The sequence below is a fragment of the Phyllobates terribilis genome, unplaced genomic scaffold (genome assembly GCF_046119375.1).
Source record: "Phyllobates terribilis strain yellow unplaced genomic scaffold, ASM4611937v1 Scaffold_11__3_contigs__length_659146591, whole genome shotgun sequence".
Lineage (NCBI taxonomy): Eukaryota > Metazoa > Chordata > Amphibia > Anura > Dendrobatidae > Phyllobates > Phyllobates terribilis.
Window position 1 is genome coordinate 616,431,541 of NW_027362771.1, and position 15,563 is coordinate 616,447,103.

Below are 15,563 nucleotides of genomic sequence, written 5' to 3' on the forward strand. Positions count from 1 at the left end.
CCACTGACCTCCATACAGATCTGCAGAGCATTGCTCCCCTTATCTCCTTACATACATAGTAGTGTATTCTGACCACTGACCTCCATACAGATCTGCAGAACATTGCTCCCCTTCTCTCCTTACATACATAGTAGAGTATTCTGACCACTGACCTCCATACAGATCTGCAGAACATTGCTCCCCTTCTCTCCTTACATACATAGTAGTGTATTCTGACCACTGACCTCCATACAGATCTGCAGAACATTGCTCCTCTTCTCTCCTTACATACATAGTAGTGTATTCTGACCACTGACCTCCATACAGATCTGCAGAACATTGCTCCCCTTCTCTCCTTACATACATAGTAGAGTATTCTGACCACTGACCTCCATACAGATCTGCAGAACATTGCTCCCCTTCTCTCCTTACATACATAGTAGTGTATTCTGACCACTGACCTCCATACAGATCTGCAGAGCATTGCTCCCCTTCTCTCCTTACATACATAGTAGTGTATTCTGACCACTAACCTCCATACAGATCTGCAGAGCATTGCTCCCCTTCTCTCCTTACATACATAGTAGTGTATTCTGACCACTGACCTCCATACAGATCTGCAGAACATTGCTCCCCTTCTCTCCTTACATACATAGTAGTGTATTCTGACCACTGACCTCCATACAGATCTGCAGAGCATTGCTCCCCTTCTCTCCTTACATACATAGTAGTGTATTCTGACCACTGACCTCCATACAGATCTGCAGAGCATTGCTCCCCTTCTCTCCTTACATACATAGTAGTGTATTCTGACCACTGACCTCCATACAGATCTGCAGAACATTGCTCCCCTTCTCTCCTTACATACATAGTAGAGTATTCTGACCACTGACCTCCATACAGATCTGCAGAGCATTGCTCCCCTTATCTCCTTACATACATAGTAGTGTATTCTGACCACTGACCTCCATACAGATCTGCAGAACATTGCTCCCCTTCTCTTCTTATATACATAGTAGTGTATTCTGCAGAACATTACACCACTGACCTCCATACAAATCTGCAGAACATTGCTCCCTTTACCTCCATACAGATCTGCAGAACATTGCTCCCCTTCTCTCCTTACATACATAGTGGTGTATTCTGACCACTGACCTCCATACAGATCTGCAGAACATTGCTCCCCTTCTCTCCTTACATACATAGTAGAGTATTCTGCAGAACATTACACCACTGACCTCCATACAAATCTGCAGAACATTGCTCCCTTTACCTCCATACAGATCTGCAGAGCATTGCTCCCCTTATCTCCTTACATACATAGTGGTGTATTCTGACCACTGACCTCCATACAGATCTGCAGAACATTGCTCCCCTTATCTCCTTGCATACATAGTGGTGTATTCTGACCACTGACCTCCATACAGATCTGCAGAACATTGCTCCCCTTCTCTCCTTACATACATAGTAGAGTATTCTGACCACTGACCTCCATACAGAACTGCAGAACATTGCTCACCTTCTCTCCTTACATACATAGTAGAGTATTCTGACCACTGACCTCCATACAGATCTGCAGAACATTGCTCCCCTTCTCTCCTTACATACATAGTAGAGTATTCTGACCACTGACCTCCATACAGAACTGCAGAACATTGCTCCCCTTCTCTCCTTACATACATAGTAGAGTATTCTGACCACTGACCTCCATACAGATCTGCAGAACATTGCTCCCCTTCTCTCCTTACATACATAGTGGTGTATTCTGACCACTGACCTCCATACAGATCTGCAGAACATTGCTCCCCTTCTCTCCTTACATACATAGTAGTGTATTCTGACCACTGACCTCCATACAGATCTGCAGAACATTGCTCCCCTTCTCTCCTTACATACATAGTAGTGTATTCTGACCACTAACCTCCATACAGATCTGCAGAGCATTGCTCCCCTTCTCTCCTTACATACATAGTAGAGTATTCTGACCACTGACCTCCATACAGATCTGCAGAACATTGCTCCCCTTCTCTCCTTACATACATAGTAGAGTATTCTGACCACTGACCTCCATACAGATCTGCAGAGCATTGCTCCCCTTCTCTCCTTACATACATAGTGGTGTATTCTGACCACTGACCTCCATACAGATCTGCAGAACATTGCTCCCCTTCTCTCCTTACATACAGTACAGACCAAAAGTTTGGACACACCTTCTCATTTAAAGATTTTTCTGTATTTTCATGACTATGAAAATTGTACATTCACACTGAAGGCATCAAAACTATGAATTAACACATGTGGAATTATATACTTAACAAAAAAGTGTGAAACAACTGAAAATATGTCTTATATTCTAGGGTCTTCACAGTAGCCACCTTTTGCTTTGATGACTGCTTTGCACACTCTTGGCATTCTCTTGATGAGCTTCAAGAGGTAGTCACCGGAAATGGTCTTCCAACAATCTTGAAGGAGGTCCCAGAGTTGCTTAGCACTTGTTGGCCCTTTTGCCTTCACTCTGCGGTCCAGCTAACCCCAAACCATCTCGATTGGGTTCAGGTCTGGTGACTGTGGAGGCCAGGTCATCTGGCGTAGCCCCCCATCACTCTCCTTCTTGGTCAAATAGCCCTTACACAGCCTGGAGGTGTTTGGGGTCATTGTCCTGTTGAAAAATAAATGATGGTCCAACTAAACGCAAACCGGATGGAATAGCATGCCGCTGCAAGATGCTGTGGTAGCCATGCTGGTTCAGTATGCCTTCAATTTTGAATAAATCCCCAACAGTGTCACCAGCAAAGCACCCCCCACACCATCACACCTCCTCCTCCATGCTTCACGGTGGGAACCAGGCATGTAGAGTCCATCCGTTCACCTTTTCTGAGTAGCACAAAGACACGGTGGTTGGAACCAAAGATCTCAAATTTGGACTCATCAGACCAAAGCACAGATTTCCACTGGTCTAATGTCCATTCCTTGTGTTCTTTAGCCCAAACAAGTCTCTTCTGCTTGTTGCCTGTCCTTAGCAGTGGTTTCCTAGCAGCTATTTTACCATGAAGGCCTGCTGCACAAAGTCTCCTCTTAACAGTTGTTGTAGAGATGTGTCTGCTGCTAGAACTCTGTGTGGCATTGACCTGGTCTCTAATCTGAGCTGCTGTTAACCTGCGATTTCTGAGGCTGGTGACTCGGATAAACTTATCCTCAGAAGCAGAGGTGACTCTTGGTCTTCCTTTCCTGGGGCGGCCCTCATGTGAGCCAGTTTCTTTGTAGCGCTTGATGGTTTTTGCAACTGCACTTGGGGACACTTTCAAAGTTTGCCCAATTTTTCGGACTGACTGACCTTCATTTCTTAAAGTAATGATGGCCACTCGTTTTTCTTTACTTAGCTGCTTTTTTCTTGTCATAATACAAATTCTAACAGTCTATTCAGTAGTACTATCAGCTGTGTATCCACCAGACGTCTGCACAACACAACTGATGGTCCCAACCCCATTTATAAGGCAAGAAATCCCACTTACTAAACCTGACAGGGCACACCTGTGAAGTGAAGACCATTTCCGGTGACTACCTCTTGAAGCTCATCAAGAGAATGCCAAGAGTGTGCAAAGCAGTCATCAAAGCAAAAGGTGGCTACTGTGAAGAACCTAGAATATAAGACATATTTTCAGTTGTTTCACACTTTTTTGTTAAGTATATAATTCCACATGTGGAAATTCATAGTTTTGATGCCTTCAGTGTGAATGTACAATTTAAATACAGAAAAACCTTTAAATGAGAAGGTGTGTCCAAACTTTTGGTCTGTACTGTACATAGTAGAGTATTCTGACCACTGACCTCCATACAGATCTGCAGAACATTGCTCCCCTTCTCTCCTTACATACATAGTGGTGTATTCTGACCACTGACCTCCATACAGATCTGCAGAACATTGCTCCCTTTACCTCCATACAGATCTGCAGAACATTGCTCCCCTTCTCTCCTTACATACATAGTAGTGTATTCTGACCACTGACCTCCATACAGATCTGCAGAGCATTGCTCCCCTTATCTCCTTACATACATAGTAGTGTATTCTGACCACTGACCTCCATACAGATCTGCAGAACATTGCTCCCCTTCTCTCCTTACATACATAGTGGTGTATTCTGACCACTGACCTCCATACAGATCTGCAGAACATTGCTCCCTTTACCTCCATACAGATCTGCAGAACATTGCTCCCCTTCTCTCCTTACATACATAGTAGTGTATTCTGACCACTGACCTCCATACAGATCTGCAGAGCATTGCTCCCCTTATCTCCTTACATACATAGTAGTGTATTCTGACCACTGACCTCCATACAGATCTGCAGAACATTGCTCCCCTTCTCTCCTTACATACATAGTAGAGTATTCTGACCACTGACCTCCATACAGATCTGCAGAACATTGCTCCCCTTCTCTCCTTACATACATAGTAGAGTATTCTGACCACTGACCTCCATACAGATCTGCAGAACATTGCTCCCCTTCTCTCCTTACATACATAGTAGTGTATTCTGACCACTGACCTCCATACAGATCTGCAGAACATTGCTCCTCTTCTCTCCTTACATACATAGTAGTGTATTCTGACCACTGACCTCCATACAGATCTGCAGAGCATTGCTCCCCTTCTCTCCTTACATACATAGTAGTGTATTCTGACCACTAACCTCCATACAGATCTGCAGAGCATTGCTCCCCTTCTCTCCTTACATACATAGTAGTGTATTCTGACCACTGACCTCCATACAGATCTGCAGAACATTGCTCCCCTTCTCTCCTTACATACATAGTAGTGTATTCTGACCACTGACCTCCATACAGATCTGCAGAGCATTGCTCCCCTTCTCTCCTTACATACATAGTAGTGTATTCTGACCACTGACCTCCATACAGATCTGCAGAGCATTGCTCCCCTTCTCTCCTTACATACATAGTAGTGTATTCTGACCACTGACCTCCATACAGATCTGCAGAACATTGCTCCCCTTCTCTCCTTACATACATAGTAGTGTATTCTGACCACTGACCTCCATACAGATCTGCAGAACATTGCTCCCCTTCTCTCCTTATATACATAGTAGTGTACTCTGCAGAACATTACACCACTGACCTCCATACAAATCTGCAGAACATTGCTCCCTTTACCTCCATACAGATCTGCAGAACATTGCTCCCCTTCTCTCCTTACATACATAGTGGTGTATTCTGACCACTGACCTCCATACAGATCTGCAGAACATTGCTCCCCTTCTCTCCTTACATACATAGTAGAGTATTCTGCAGAACATTACACCACTGACCTCCATACAAATCTGCAGAACATTGCTCCCTTTACCTCCATACAGATCTGCAGAGCATTGCTCCCCTTATCTCCTTACATACATAGTGGTGTATTCTGACCACTGACCTCCATACAGATCTGCAGAACATTGCTCCCCTTCTCTCCTTACATACATAGTAGTGTATTCTGACCACTGACCTCCATACAGATCTGCAGAGCATTGCTCCCCTTATCTCCTTACATACATAGTAGTGTATTCTGACCACTGACCTCCATACAGATCTGCAGAGCATTGCTCCCCTTCTCTCCTTACATACATAGTGGTGTATTCTGACCACTGACCTCCATACAGATCTGCAGAACATTGCTCCCCTTCTCTCCTTATATACATAGTAGTGTATTCTGCAGAACATTACACCACTGACCTCCATACAAATCTGCAGAACATTGCTCCCTTTACCTCCATACAGATCTACAGAACATTGCTCTGCACCTTCTGACAGTTTTGTATATTGTGCAGAGTATTACACCTCTAGAGCTCTGCAGAGTATTGCGCTGCCCCGTAGGGGGATATATACCGTATTGATTGCATTATTTTGGCTGGGATGTATGAACGTGTCAGGGCCGTGATCTCATCTGCACAGAACATTTCATGAGCTTGTAAAAAAAGAGACATGCTGATAACTGAGAACAATAGACCTGATTGTATCAAACATCCCAGCAGGCGCAAAGATAGTCTGCATAGTCTTTGTCCATGACAATGTTATGTGCCTGTGAGGTTTTCATCACCCTTTGCTATGAATCAGTTAGAAGCGGCTGATAACAGAGAACAATAGCTTGCATTTAACATACTGTAGAAAGAGAAACTTTGGTCCTAAAGGGGTTAATGTACCATTATAGAGAAGTGAGGAGTAATTACTGATTTCATGAAATTATCTCTGGGAGGACGAAGAATGATGGGTAGGTAAAGCATGGTGGACAGGGGTAAGGTATGGGCGTGCAGAGCTGTGTACATCGCCATGGCCCGCTGGGCACACGGTTTACTTCTGTAGCAGATCTCCATATGTCTGGTTGTTAGATAGATCTACCAGCACTCCGCATAGATCTATAAGGATTCTTAAAGGCAACCTGTCACAGTGCGATCTCTCAGCGCCGGGTTAAAGGTCACGAGGAGCTGAGCAGATTGATATATAGATTTGTAGGAAAAGATTCAGTATAACTTGTAATTTCTTTATTTAAATCTCTACTCCGTTAGGAGTCCAGTGGGCGGGGCTTATCAGTGATTACAATTAGCACCTTTGAATTATGGGGCCACAAACACCTGATTGGGGGTCTACTGGTGATAAGAAGCGAGAACATTTGGGTTATTGAAGTTGTACCTGCGATATTAGATATAGTTTTCAGATATGGACAATTCCTTTAAGGGAATATCTTAAAGGGGAATACCACATTTACAAATTGGGTGACTTTGAATCACTTTAATTTCTTGCAATAAGAGGAGCTGGGGATCAGGATATTTCCAGATCCTGAAATCTGCAACAGCCTGAAAAGTGAGTGACTAGAAGCCATCCATGGCCCCCCCAGCGTACATGGCGGCCCCCTTATAAAGAGGAATTGGTGACCCCTGCTCCAGGCCCCTGCAGACATATTATAGACGTTTTCTCTTCTGCTCATGAATATCCTACGACTTCTGGAATGGCGGGAGGCGGGGGGGGATAGGGATGAAGAATTGTTTATATAAAGCCCCCATTAACATTCCACTTCCATCACTGTGCAAGGGGGGAGCTGGCACTGCGCCCACGGACACGTGGCTAATTATGGGAGAACATCTACCCATCTTCACCGTCCTCCCATAAGCATTAGGTGATATATATTGGTGTATATTTGGTTTTCGGCCGCACCCCGGGGTGTTGATTGACACCCTATTGACGTTCCTCACCGTTCTGAGATGTTCTTCTGTTCCTTATGTAAATTCATAAATGTGAAATATGTCTGGAACTTGAATTTCAGGTCTACAGAGATATGGTAATCAGGGGTGGAGGCGCCTGGAGAGGAGCAGGGCCTCATTTGGTTGGGGTCAGTGTATAACAGATGGATTCTGGCGGTCATCGTCTTCATCGCTATGCGAAACTATACGTTCTGGGTTAAAAAAAAATCGATTGGTTTCCCGGAGCGAATTATTGGTCTTGGTCAAAGTCTTCTTGGTTTTTACGGGCAACACAATCAATCTCAGCCAAAAAGTTGTGGTTGCCTCGAGTGACACCACATACTATGGAAAGTCCTCAACAATGGAAATATTTAGGTGGTCATGGGCAACACCACCTTAATCCACTAGCTACCATTGTTCCTAGCAGGTATCTTCTTGGTGGTCTTGTTCAATGCCCCTGATCTGGTTGCCGGGAGAAACATCAGAGTTTGCTGATTTTTTTCTTGGTTTCTATAGGTGTCGATAAAATTCATGGGACCATGAGAAACACCACCGATCTTACTGGTTGTCATGAGAGACGCCACCGATCTTACTGGTTGTCATGAGAAACACCACCGATCTTACTGGTTGTCATGAGAGACACCACCGATCTTACTGGTTGTCATGAGAGACGCCACCGATCTTACTGGTTGTCATGAGAGACGCCACCGATCTTACTGGTTGTCATGAGAGACGCCACCGATCTTACTGGTTGTCATGAGAGACGCCACCGATCTTACTGGTTGTCATGAGATACTGGTTGTCATGAGAGACGCCACCGATCTTACTGGTTGTCATGAGAAACACCACCGATCTTACTGGTTGTCATGAGAAACACCGCCGATCTCACTGGTTGTCAGGAGAAACGCCACCGATCTTACTGGTTGTCATGAGAGACACCACCGATCTCACTGGTTGTCATGAGAGACACCACCGATCTCACTGGTTGTCATGAGAGACACCACCGATCTCACTAGTTGTCATGAGAAACGCCACCGATCTTACTGGTTGTCATGAGAGACACCACCGATCTCACTGGTTGTCATGAGAGACACCACCGATCTCACTGGTTGTCATGAGAGACACCACCGATCTCACTGGTTGTCATGAGAGACACCACCGATCTCACTGGTTGTCATGAGAGACACCACCGATCTCACTGGTTGTCATGAGAGACACCACCGATCTCGCTGGTTGTCATGAGAGACACCACCGATCTCGCTGGTTGTCATGAGAGACACCACCGATCTCACTGGTTGTCATGAGAAACACCACTGGTTTCCCTGGTTGCCATGGATATTATAGTTGGATGGGATTGTCTTGGCTTTCGGGGGTAACAACATAGTGTCCACCACAATCCTATTGAATACAATGAGCATTTTCAGACTCGCTTCCTGGTTGCTATGGTGAACATTTTCACAACCAAGAGCTATCATGCCAAGTGCGGTATTGTCTTGGCTCCCATAGGTGGGCCCATCTTTTAGGTTGCCATTGGCGGCACTGTTGTTCTGGGGGGCTTCTCCATGGTTCTTACAGTCGGTGATCTTCACATGAAGCATTGTTGTGGGTTCTTCTGCTTAGCTAGAAATTCCTCAGTCGTCCTCTCTACACCTCCATCTTAGCAGGAAACCTTTTTGATTGCTATGGAGAACACTTTTCTTGGTTGCTATACAGAATGTATGGAGGCTGTATACACCCGGCTCTGTATATAGCGGGCGGCTGTATATACCCAGCTCTGTATATAGGGAGCGGCCGTATATACCCAGCTCTGTATAAAGAGGGCGGCTGTATATACCCAGCTCTGTATATAGCAGGCCGGCTGTATATACCCAGCTCTATATATAGCAGGCCGGCTGTATATACCCAGCTCTATATATAGGGAGCGGCCGTATATACCCAGCTCTGTATAAAGAGGGCGGCTGTATATACCCAGCTCTGTATATAGAGGGCCGGCTGTATATACCCAGCTCTGTATATAGCAGGCGGCTGTATATACCCAGCTCTATATATAGGGAGCGGCCGTATATACCCAGCTCTGTATAAAGAGGGCGGCTGTATATACCCAGCTCTGTATATAGAGGGCCGGCTGTATATACCCAGCTCTGTATATAGGGGGCGGCTGTATATACCCAGCTCTGTATATAGGGGGCGGCTGTATATACCCAGCTCTGTATATAGAGGGCCGGCTGTATATACCCAGCTCTGTATATAGAGGGCGGCCATATATACCCAGCTCTGTATATAGAGGGCGGCCATATATACCCAGCTCTGTATATAGAGGGCCGGCTGTATATACCCAGCTCTGTATATAGCGGGCGGCTGTATATACCCAGCTCTATATATAGGGAGCGGCCGTATATACCCAGCTCTGTATAAAGAGGGCGGCTGTATATACCCAGCTCTGTATATAGAGGGCCGGCTGTATATACCCAGCTCTGTATATAGGGGGCGGCTGTATATACCCAGCTCTGTATATAGAGGGCCGGCTGTATATACCCAGCTCTGTATATAGAGGGCGGCTGTATATACCCAGCTCTGTATATAGAGGGCCGGCTGTATATACCCAGCTCTGTATATAGAGGGCGGCTGTATATACCCAGCTCTATATATAGGGAGCGGCCGTATATACCCAGCTCTGTATAAAGAGGGCGGCTGTATATACCCAGCTCTGTATATAGCAGGCCGGCTGTATATACCCAGCTCTGTATATAGCGGGCGGCTGTATATACCCAGCTCTGTATATAGCAGGCGGCTGTATATACCCAGCTCTGTATATAGCAGGCGGCTGTATATACCCAGCTCTATATATAGGGAGCGGCCGTATATACCCAGCTCTGTATAAAGAGGGCGGCTGTATATACCCAGCTCTGTATATAGAGGGCCGGCTGTATATACCCAGCTCTGTATATAGGGGGCGGCTGTATATACCCAGCTCTGTATATAGGGGGCAGCTGTATATACCCAGCTCTGTATATAGAGGGCCGGCTGTATATACCCAGCTCTGTATATAGAGGGCCGGCTGTATATACCCAGCTCTGTATATAGCGGGCGGCTGTATATACCCAGCTCTATATATAGGGAGCGGCCGTATATACCCAGCTCTGTATAAAGAGGGCGGCTGTATATACCCAGCTCTGTATATAGAGGGCCGGCTGTATATACCCAGCTCTGTATATAGGGGGCGGCTGTATATACCCAGCTCTGTATATAGAGGGCCGGCTGTATATACCCAGCTCTGTATATAGAGGGCGGCTGTATATACCCAGCTCTGTATATAGAGGGCCGGCTGTATATACCCAGCTCTGTATATAGAGGGCGGCTGTATATACCCAGCTCTATATATAGGGAGCGGCCGTATATACCCAGCTCTGTATAAAGAGGGCGGCTGTATATACCCAGCTCTGTATATAGCAGGCCGGCTGTATATACCCAGCTCTGTATATAGCGGGCGGCTGTATATACCCAGCTCTGTATATAGCAGGCGGCTGTATATACCCAGCTCTATATATAGGGAGCGGCCGTATATACCCAGCTCTGTATAAAGAGGGCGGCTGTATATACCCAGCTCTGTATATAGAGGGCCGGCTGTATATACCCAGCTCTGTATATAGGGGGCGGCTGTATATACCCAGCTCTGTATATAGGGGGCAGCTGTATATACCCAGCTCTGTATATAGAGGGCCGGCTGTATATACCCAGCTCTGTATATAGCGGGCGGCTGTATATACCCAGCTCTGTATATAGCGGGCGGCTGTATATACCCAGCTCTATATATAGGGAGCGGCCGTATATACCCAGCTCTGTATAAAGAGGGCGGCTGTATATACCCAGCTCTGTATATAGAGGGCCGGCTGTATATACCCAGCTCTGTATATAGAGGGCCGGCTGTATATACCCAGCTCTGTATATAGAGGGCGGCTGTATATACCCAGCTCTGTATATAGAGGGCCGGCTGTATATACCCAGCTCTGTATATAGGGGGCGGCTGTATATACCCAGCTCTGTATATAGGGGGCGGCTGTATACACCCAGCTCTGTATATAGCAGGCCGGCTGTATATACCCAGCTCTGTATATAGCGGGCGGCTGTATATACCCAGCTCTGTATATAGCGGGCGGCTGTATATACCCAGCTCTGTATATAGGGGGCGGCTGTATATACCCAGCTCTGTATACAGGGGGCGGCTGTATATACCCAGCTCTGTATATAGGGGGCGGCTGTATATACCCAGCTCTGTATATAGAGGGCCGGCTGTATATACCCAGCTCTGTATATAGAGGGCCGGCTGTATATACCCAGCTCTGTATATAGCGGGCGGCTGTATATACCCAGCTCTGTATACAGGGGGCGGCTGTATACACCCAGCTCTGTATATAGAGGGCGGCCATATATACCCAGCTCTGTATATAGAGGGCCGGCCGTATAAACCCAGCTCTGTATATAGAGGGCGGCCATATATACCCAGCTCTGTATATAGAGGGCGGCCATATATACCCAGCTCTGTATATAGAGAGCCGGCTGTATATACCCAGCTCTGTATATAGAGAGCCGGCTGTATATACCCAGCTCTGTATATAGCGGGCGGCTGTATATACCCAGCTCTGTATATAGCGGGCGGCTGTATATACCCAGCTTTATATATAGAGGGCGGCTGTATATACCCAGCTCTGTATATAGCGGGCGGCTGTATATACCCAGCTTTATATATAGAGGGCGGCTGTATATACCCAGCTTTATATATAGAGGGCGGCTGTATATACCCAGCTCTGTATATAGCGGGCGGCTGTATACACCCAGCTCTGTATATAGCGGGCGGCTGTATATACCCAGCTCTGTATACAGGGGGCGGCTGTATATACCCAGCTCTGCATATATGAGGGGCGGCTGTATATACCCAGCTCTGTATATAGCGGGCGGCTGTATATACCCAGCTCTGTATATAGAGGGCGGCTGTATATACCCAGCTCTGTATATAGAGGGCGGCCATATATACCCAGCTCTGTATATAGAGGGCCGGCTGTATATACCCAGCTCTGTATATAGAGGGCGGCTGTATATACCCAGCTCTGTATATAGCGGGCGGCTGTATATACCCAGCTCTGTATATAGCGGGCGGCTGTATATACCCAGCTTTATATATAGAGGGCGGCTGTATATACCCAGCTCTGTATATAGCGGGCGGCTGTATATACCCAGCTTTATATATAGAGGGCGGCTGTATATACCTAGCTCTGTATATAGCGGGCGGCTGTATACACCCAGCTCTGTATATAGCTGGCGGCTGTATACACCCAGCTCTGTATATAGCTGGCGGCTGTATACACCCAGCTCTGTATATAGCTGGCGGCTGTATACACCCAGCTCTGTATATAGCTGGCGGCTGTATATACCCAGCTCTGTATACAGGGGGCGGCTGTATATACCCAGCTCTGTATACAGGGGGCGGCTGTATATACCCAGCTCTGCATATAGAGGGGCGGCTGTATATACCCAGCTCTGTATATAGCGGGCGGCTGTATATACCCAGCTCTGTATACAGGGGGCGGCTGTATATACCCAGCTCTGTATATAGAGGGCGGCTGTATATACCCAGCTCTGTATATAGAGGGCCGGCTGTATATACCCAGCTCTGTATATAGCGGGCGGCTGTATATACCCAGCTCTGTATACAGGGGGCGGCTGTATACACCCAGCTCTGTATATAGAGGGCGGCCATATATACCCAGCTCTGTATATAGGGGCGGCCATATATACCCAGCTCTGTATATAGCAGGCCGGCTGTATATACCCAGCTCTGTATATAGCGGGCGGCTGTATATACCCAGCTCTGTATATAGCGGGCGGCTGTATATACCCAGCTCTGTATATAGCAGGCCGGCTGTATATACCCAGCTCTGTATACAGGGGGCGGCTGTATATACCCAGCTCTGTATACAGGGGGCGGCTGTATATACCCAGCTCTGTATATAGAGGGCCGGCTGTATATACCCAGCTCTGTATACAGGGGGCGGCTGTATATACCCAGCTCTGTATATAGCAGGCCGGCTGTATATACCCAGCTCTGTATACAGGGGGCGGCTGTATATACCCAGCTCTGTATATAGCAGGCCGGCTGTATATACCCAGCTCTGTATACAGGGGGCGGCTGTATATACCCAGCTCTGTATACAGGGGGCGGCTGTATATACCCAGCTCTGTATACAGGGGGCGGCTGTATATACCCAGCTCTGTATACAGGGGGCGGCTGTATATACCCAGCTCTGTATATAGCAGGCCGGCTGTATAAACCCAGCTCTGTATATAGAGGGCGGCCATATATACCCAGCTCTGTATATAGTGGGCGGCTGTATATATCCAGCTCTGTATATAGGGGGCGGCTGTATATACCCAGCTCTGTATATAGTGGGCGGCTGTATATACCCAGCTTTGTATATAGGGGGCGGCTGTATATATCCAGCTCTGTATATAGGGGGCGGCTGTATATACCCAGCACTGTATATAGTGGGCGGCTGTATATACCCAGCTCTGTATATAGGGGGCGGCTGTATATACCCAGCTCTATATATAGAGGGCCGGCTGTATATACCCAGCTCTGTATATAGAGGGCGGCTGTATATACCCAGCTCTGTATATAGAGGGCCGGCTGTATATACCCAGCTCTGTATATAGGGGGCGGCTGTATATACCCAGCTCTGTATATAGGGGGCGGCTGTATATACCCAGCACTGTATATAGTGGGCGGCTGTATATACCCAGCTCTGTATATAGCGGGAGGCTGCATACACCCGGCTCTGTATATAGCGGGAGGCTGCATACACCCGGCTCTGTATACAGGGGGCGGCTGTATATACCCAGCTCTGTATATAGCGGGAGGCTGCATACACCCGGCTCTGTATATAGCGGGAGGCTGCATACACCCGGCTCTGTATATAGCGGGAGGCTGCATACACCCGGCTCTGTATATAGCGGGAGGCTGCATACACCCGGCTCTGTATATAGCGGGAGGCTGCATACACCCGGCTCTGTATATAGCGGGAGGCTGCATACACCCGGCTCTGTATATAGCGGGAGGCTGCATACACCCGGCTCTGTATATAGCGGGAGGCTGTATACGCCCAGGTCTGTATATAGCGGGCGGCTGTATACTGTGAGCTGAGGTATGTCTGGTATGGGGGGGATGTGTCTGGATCTGTATATACATTCCTTTGTGGGATATACCTCCGGGCTCTGCACTGGATACGGGGTAGATGACTTGTGTCCTCTCTTCCTAGGATGGGGGTGAAGTCTCTGCGCTGTTTCCCCTGGTACGGAAGGAGGAAGGAACGGAAAAGAAGCAAAACCAGCCAGGAAGGTGAGAAATGAGGGGCCGTGTGTATACGGGGGGTGCGGTGTATATGGGGGGCTGTGTGTATACAGGAGGGGGGGCTGTGTGTATACAGGAAGGGGGAGGATGCGGTGTATATGGGGGGCTGTGTATACAGGAGGGGGGATGCGGTGTATATGGGGGGCTGTGTATACAGGAGGGGAGGATGCGGTGTATATGGGGGGCTGTGTGTATACAGGAGGGGGGGATGCGGTGTATATGGGGGCTGTGTATACAGGAGGGGGGATGCGGTGTATATGGGGGCTGTGTATACAGGAGGGGGGATGCGGTGTATATGGGGGGCTGTGTATACAGGAGGGGAGGATGCGGTGTATATGGGGGCTGTGTATACAGGAGGGGGGATGCGGTGTATATGGGGGGCTGTGTATACAGGAGGGGAGGATGCGGTGTATATGGGGGCTGTGTATACAGGAGGGGGGGATGCGGTGTATATGGGGGCTGTGTATACAGGAGGGGGGATGCGGTGTATATGGGGGCTGTGTATACAGGAGGGGGGATGCGGTGTATATGGGGGGCTGTGTGTATACAGGAGGGGAGGATGCCGTGTATATGGGGGCTGTGTATACAGGAGGGGGGATGCGGTGTATATGGGGGGCTGTGTATACAGGAGGGGAGGATGCGGTGTATATGGGGGCTGTGTATACAGGAGGGGGGGATGCGGTGTATATGGGGGCTGTGTATACAGGAGCGTGAGAAATGAGGGGCCGTGTGTATACGGGGGGTGCGGTGTATATGGGGGGCTGTGTGTATACAGGAGGGGGGGCTGTGTGTATACAGGAAGGGGGAGGATGCGGTGTATATGGGGGGCTGTGTATACAGGAGGGGAGGATGCGGTGTATATGGGGGGCTGTGTATACAGGAGGGGGGATGCGGTGTATATGGGGGGCTGTGTGTATATGGGGGGCTGTGTGTATACAGGAGGGGGGATGC

The 15,563-nt window shown here is 47.8% G+C and overlaps 1 protein-coding gene across 2 annotated transcripts in view; it reads left to right on the plus strand.

The window, feature by feature from the left end:
* The window catches only part of CUNH17orf114 (chromosome unknown C17orf114 homolog), a 34,245-nt gene that overhangs the window by 11,007 nt on the left and 7,675 nt on the right, over window positions 1-15,563 (plus strand). For both annotated transcript variants that reach the window (XR_012251155.1, XM_073651018.1), the window contains exon 3: window positions 14,521-14,600. Coding sequence is in view for 1 of the 2 variants with exons in the window: in XM_073651018.1 (XP_073507119.1) it covers window positions 14,522-14,600 (79 nt within the window). In the remaining variant the exon portion in view is untranslated. The remainder of the gene's footprint in view (window positions 1-14,520; window positions 14,601-15,563) is intronic.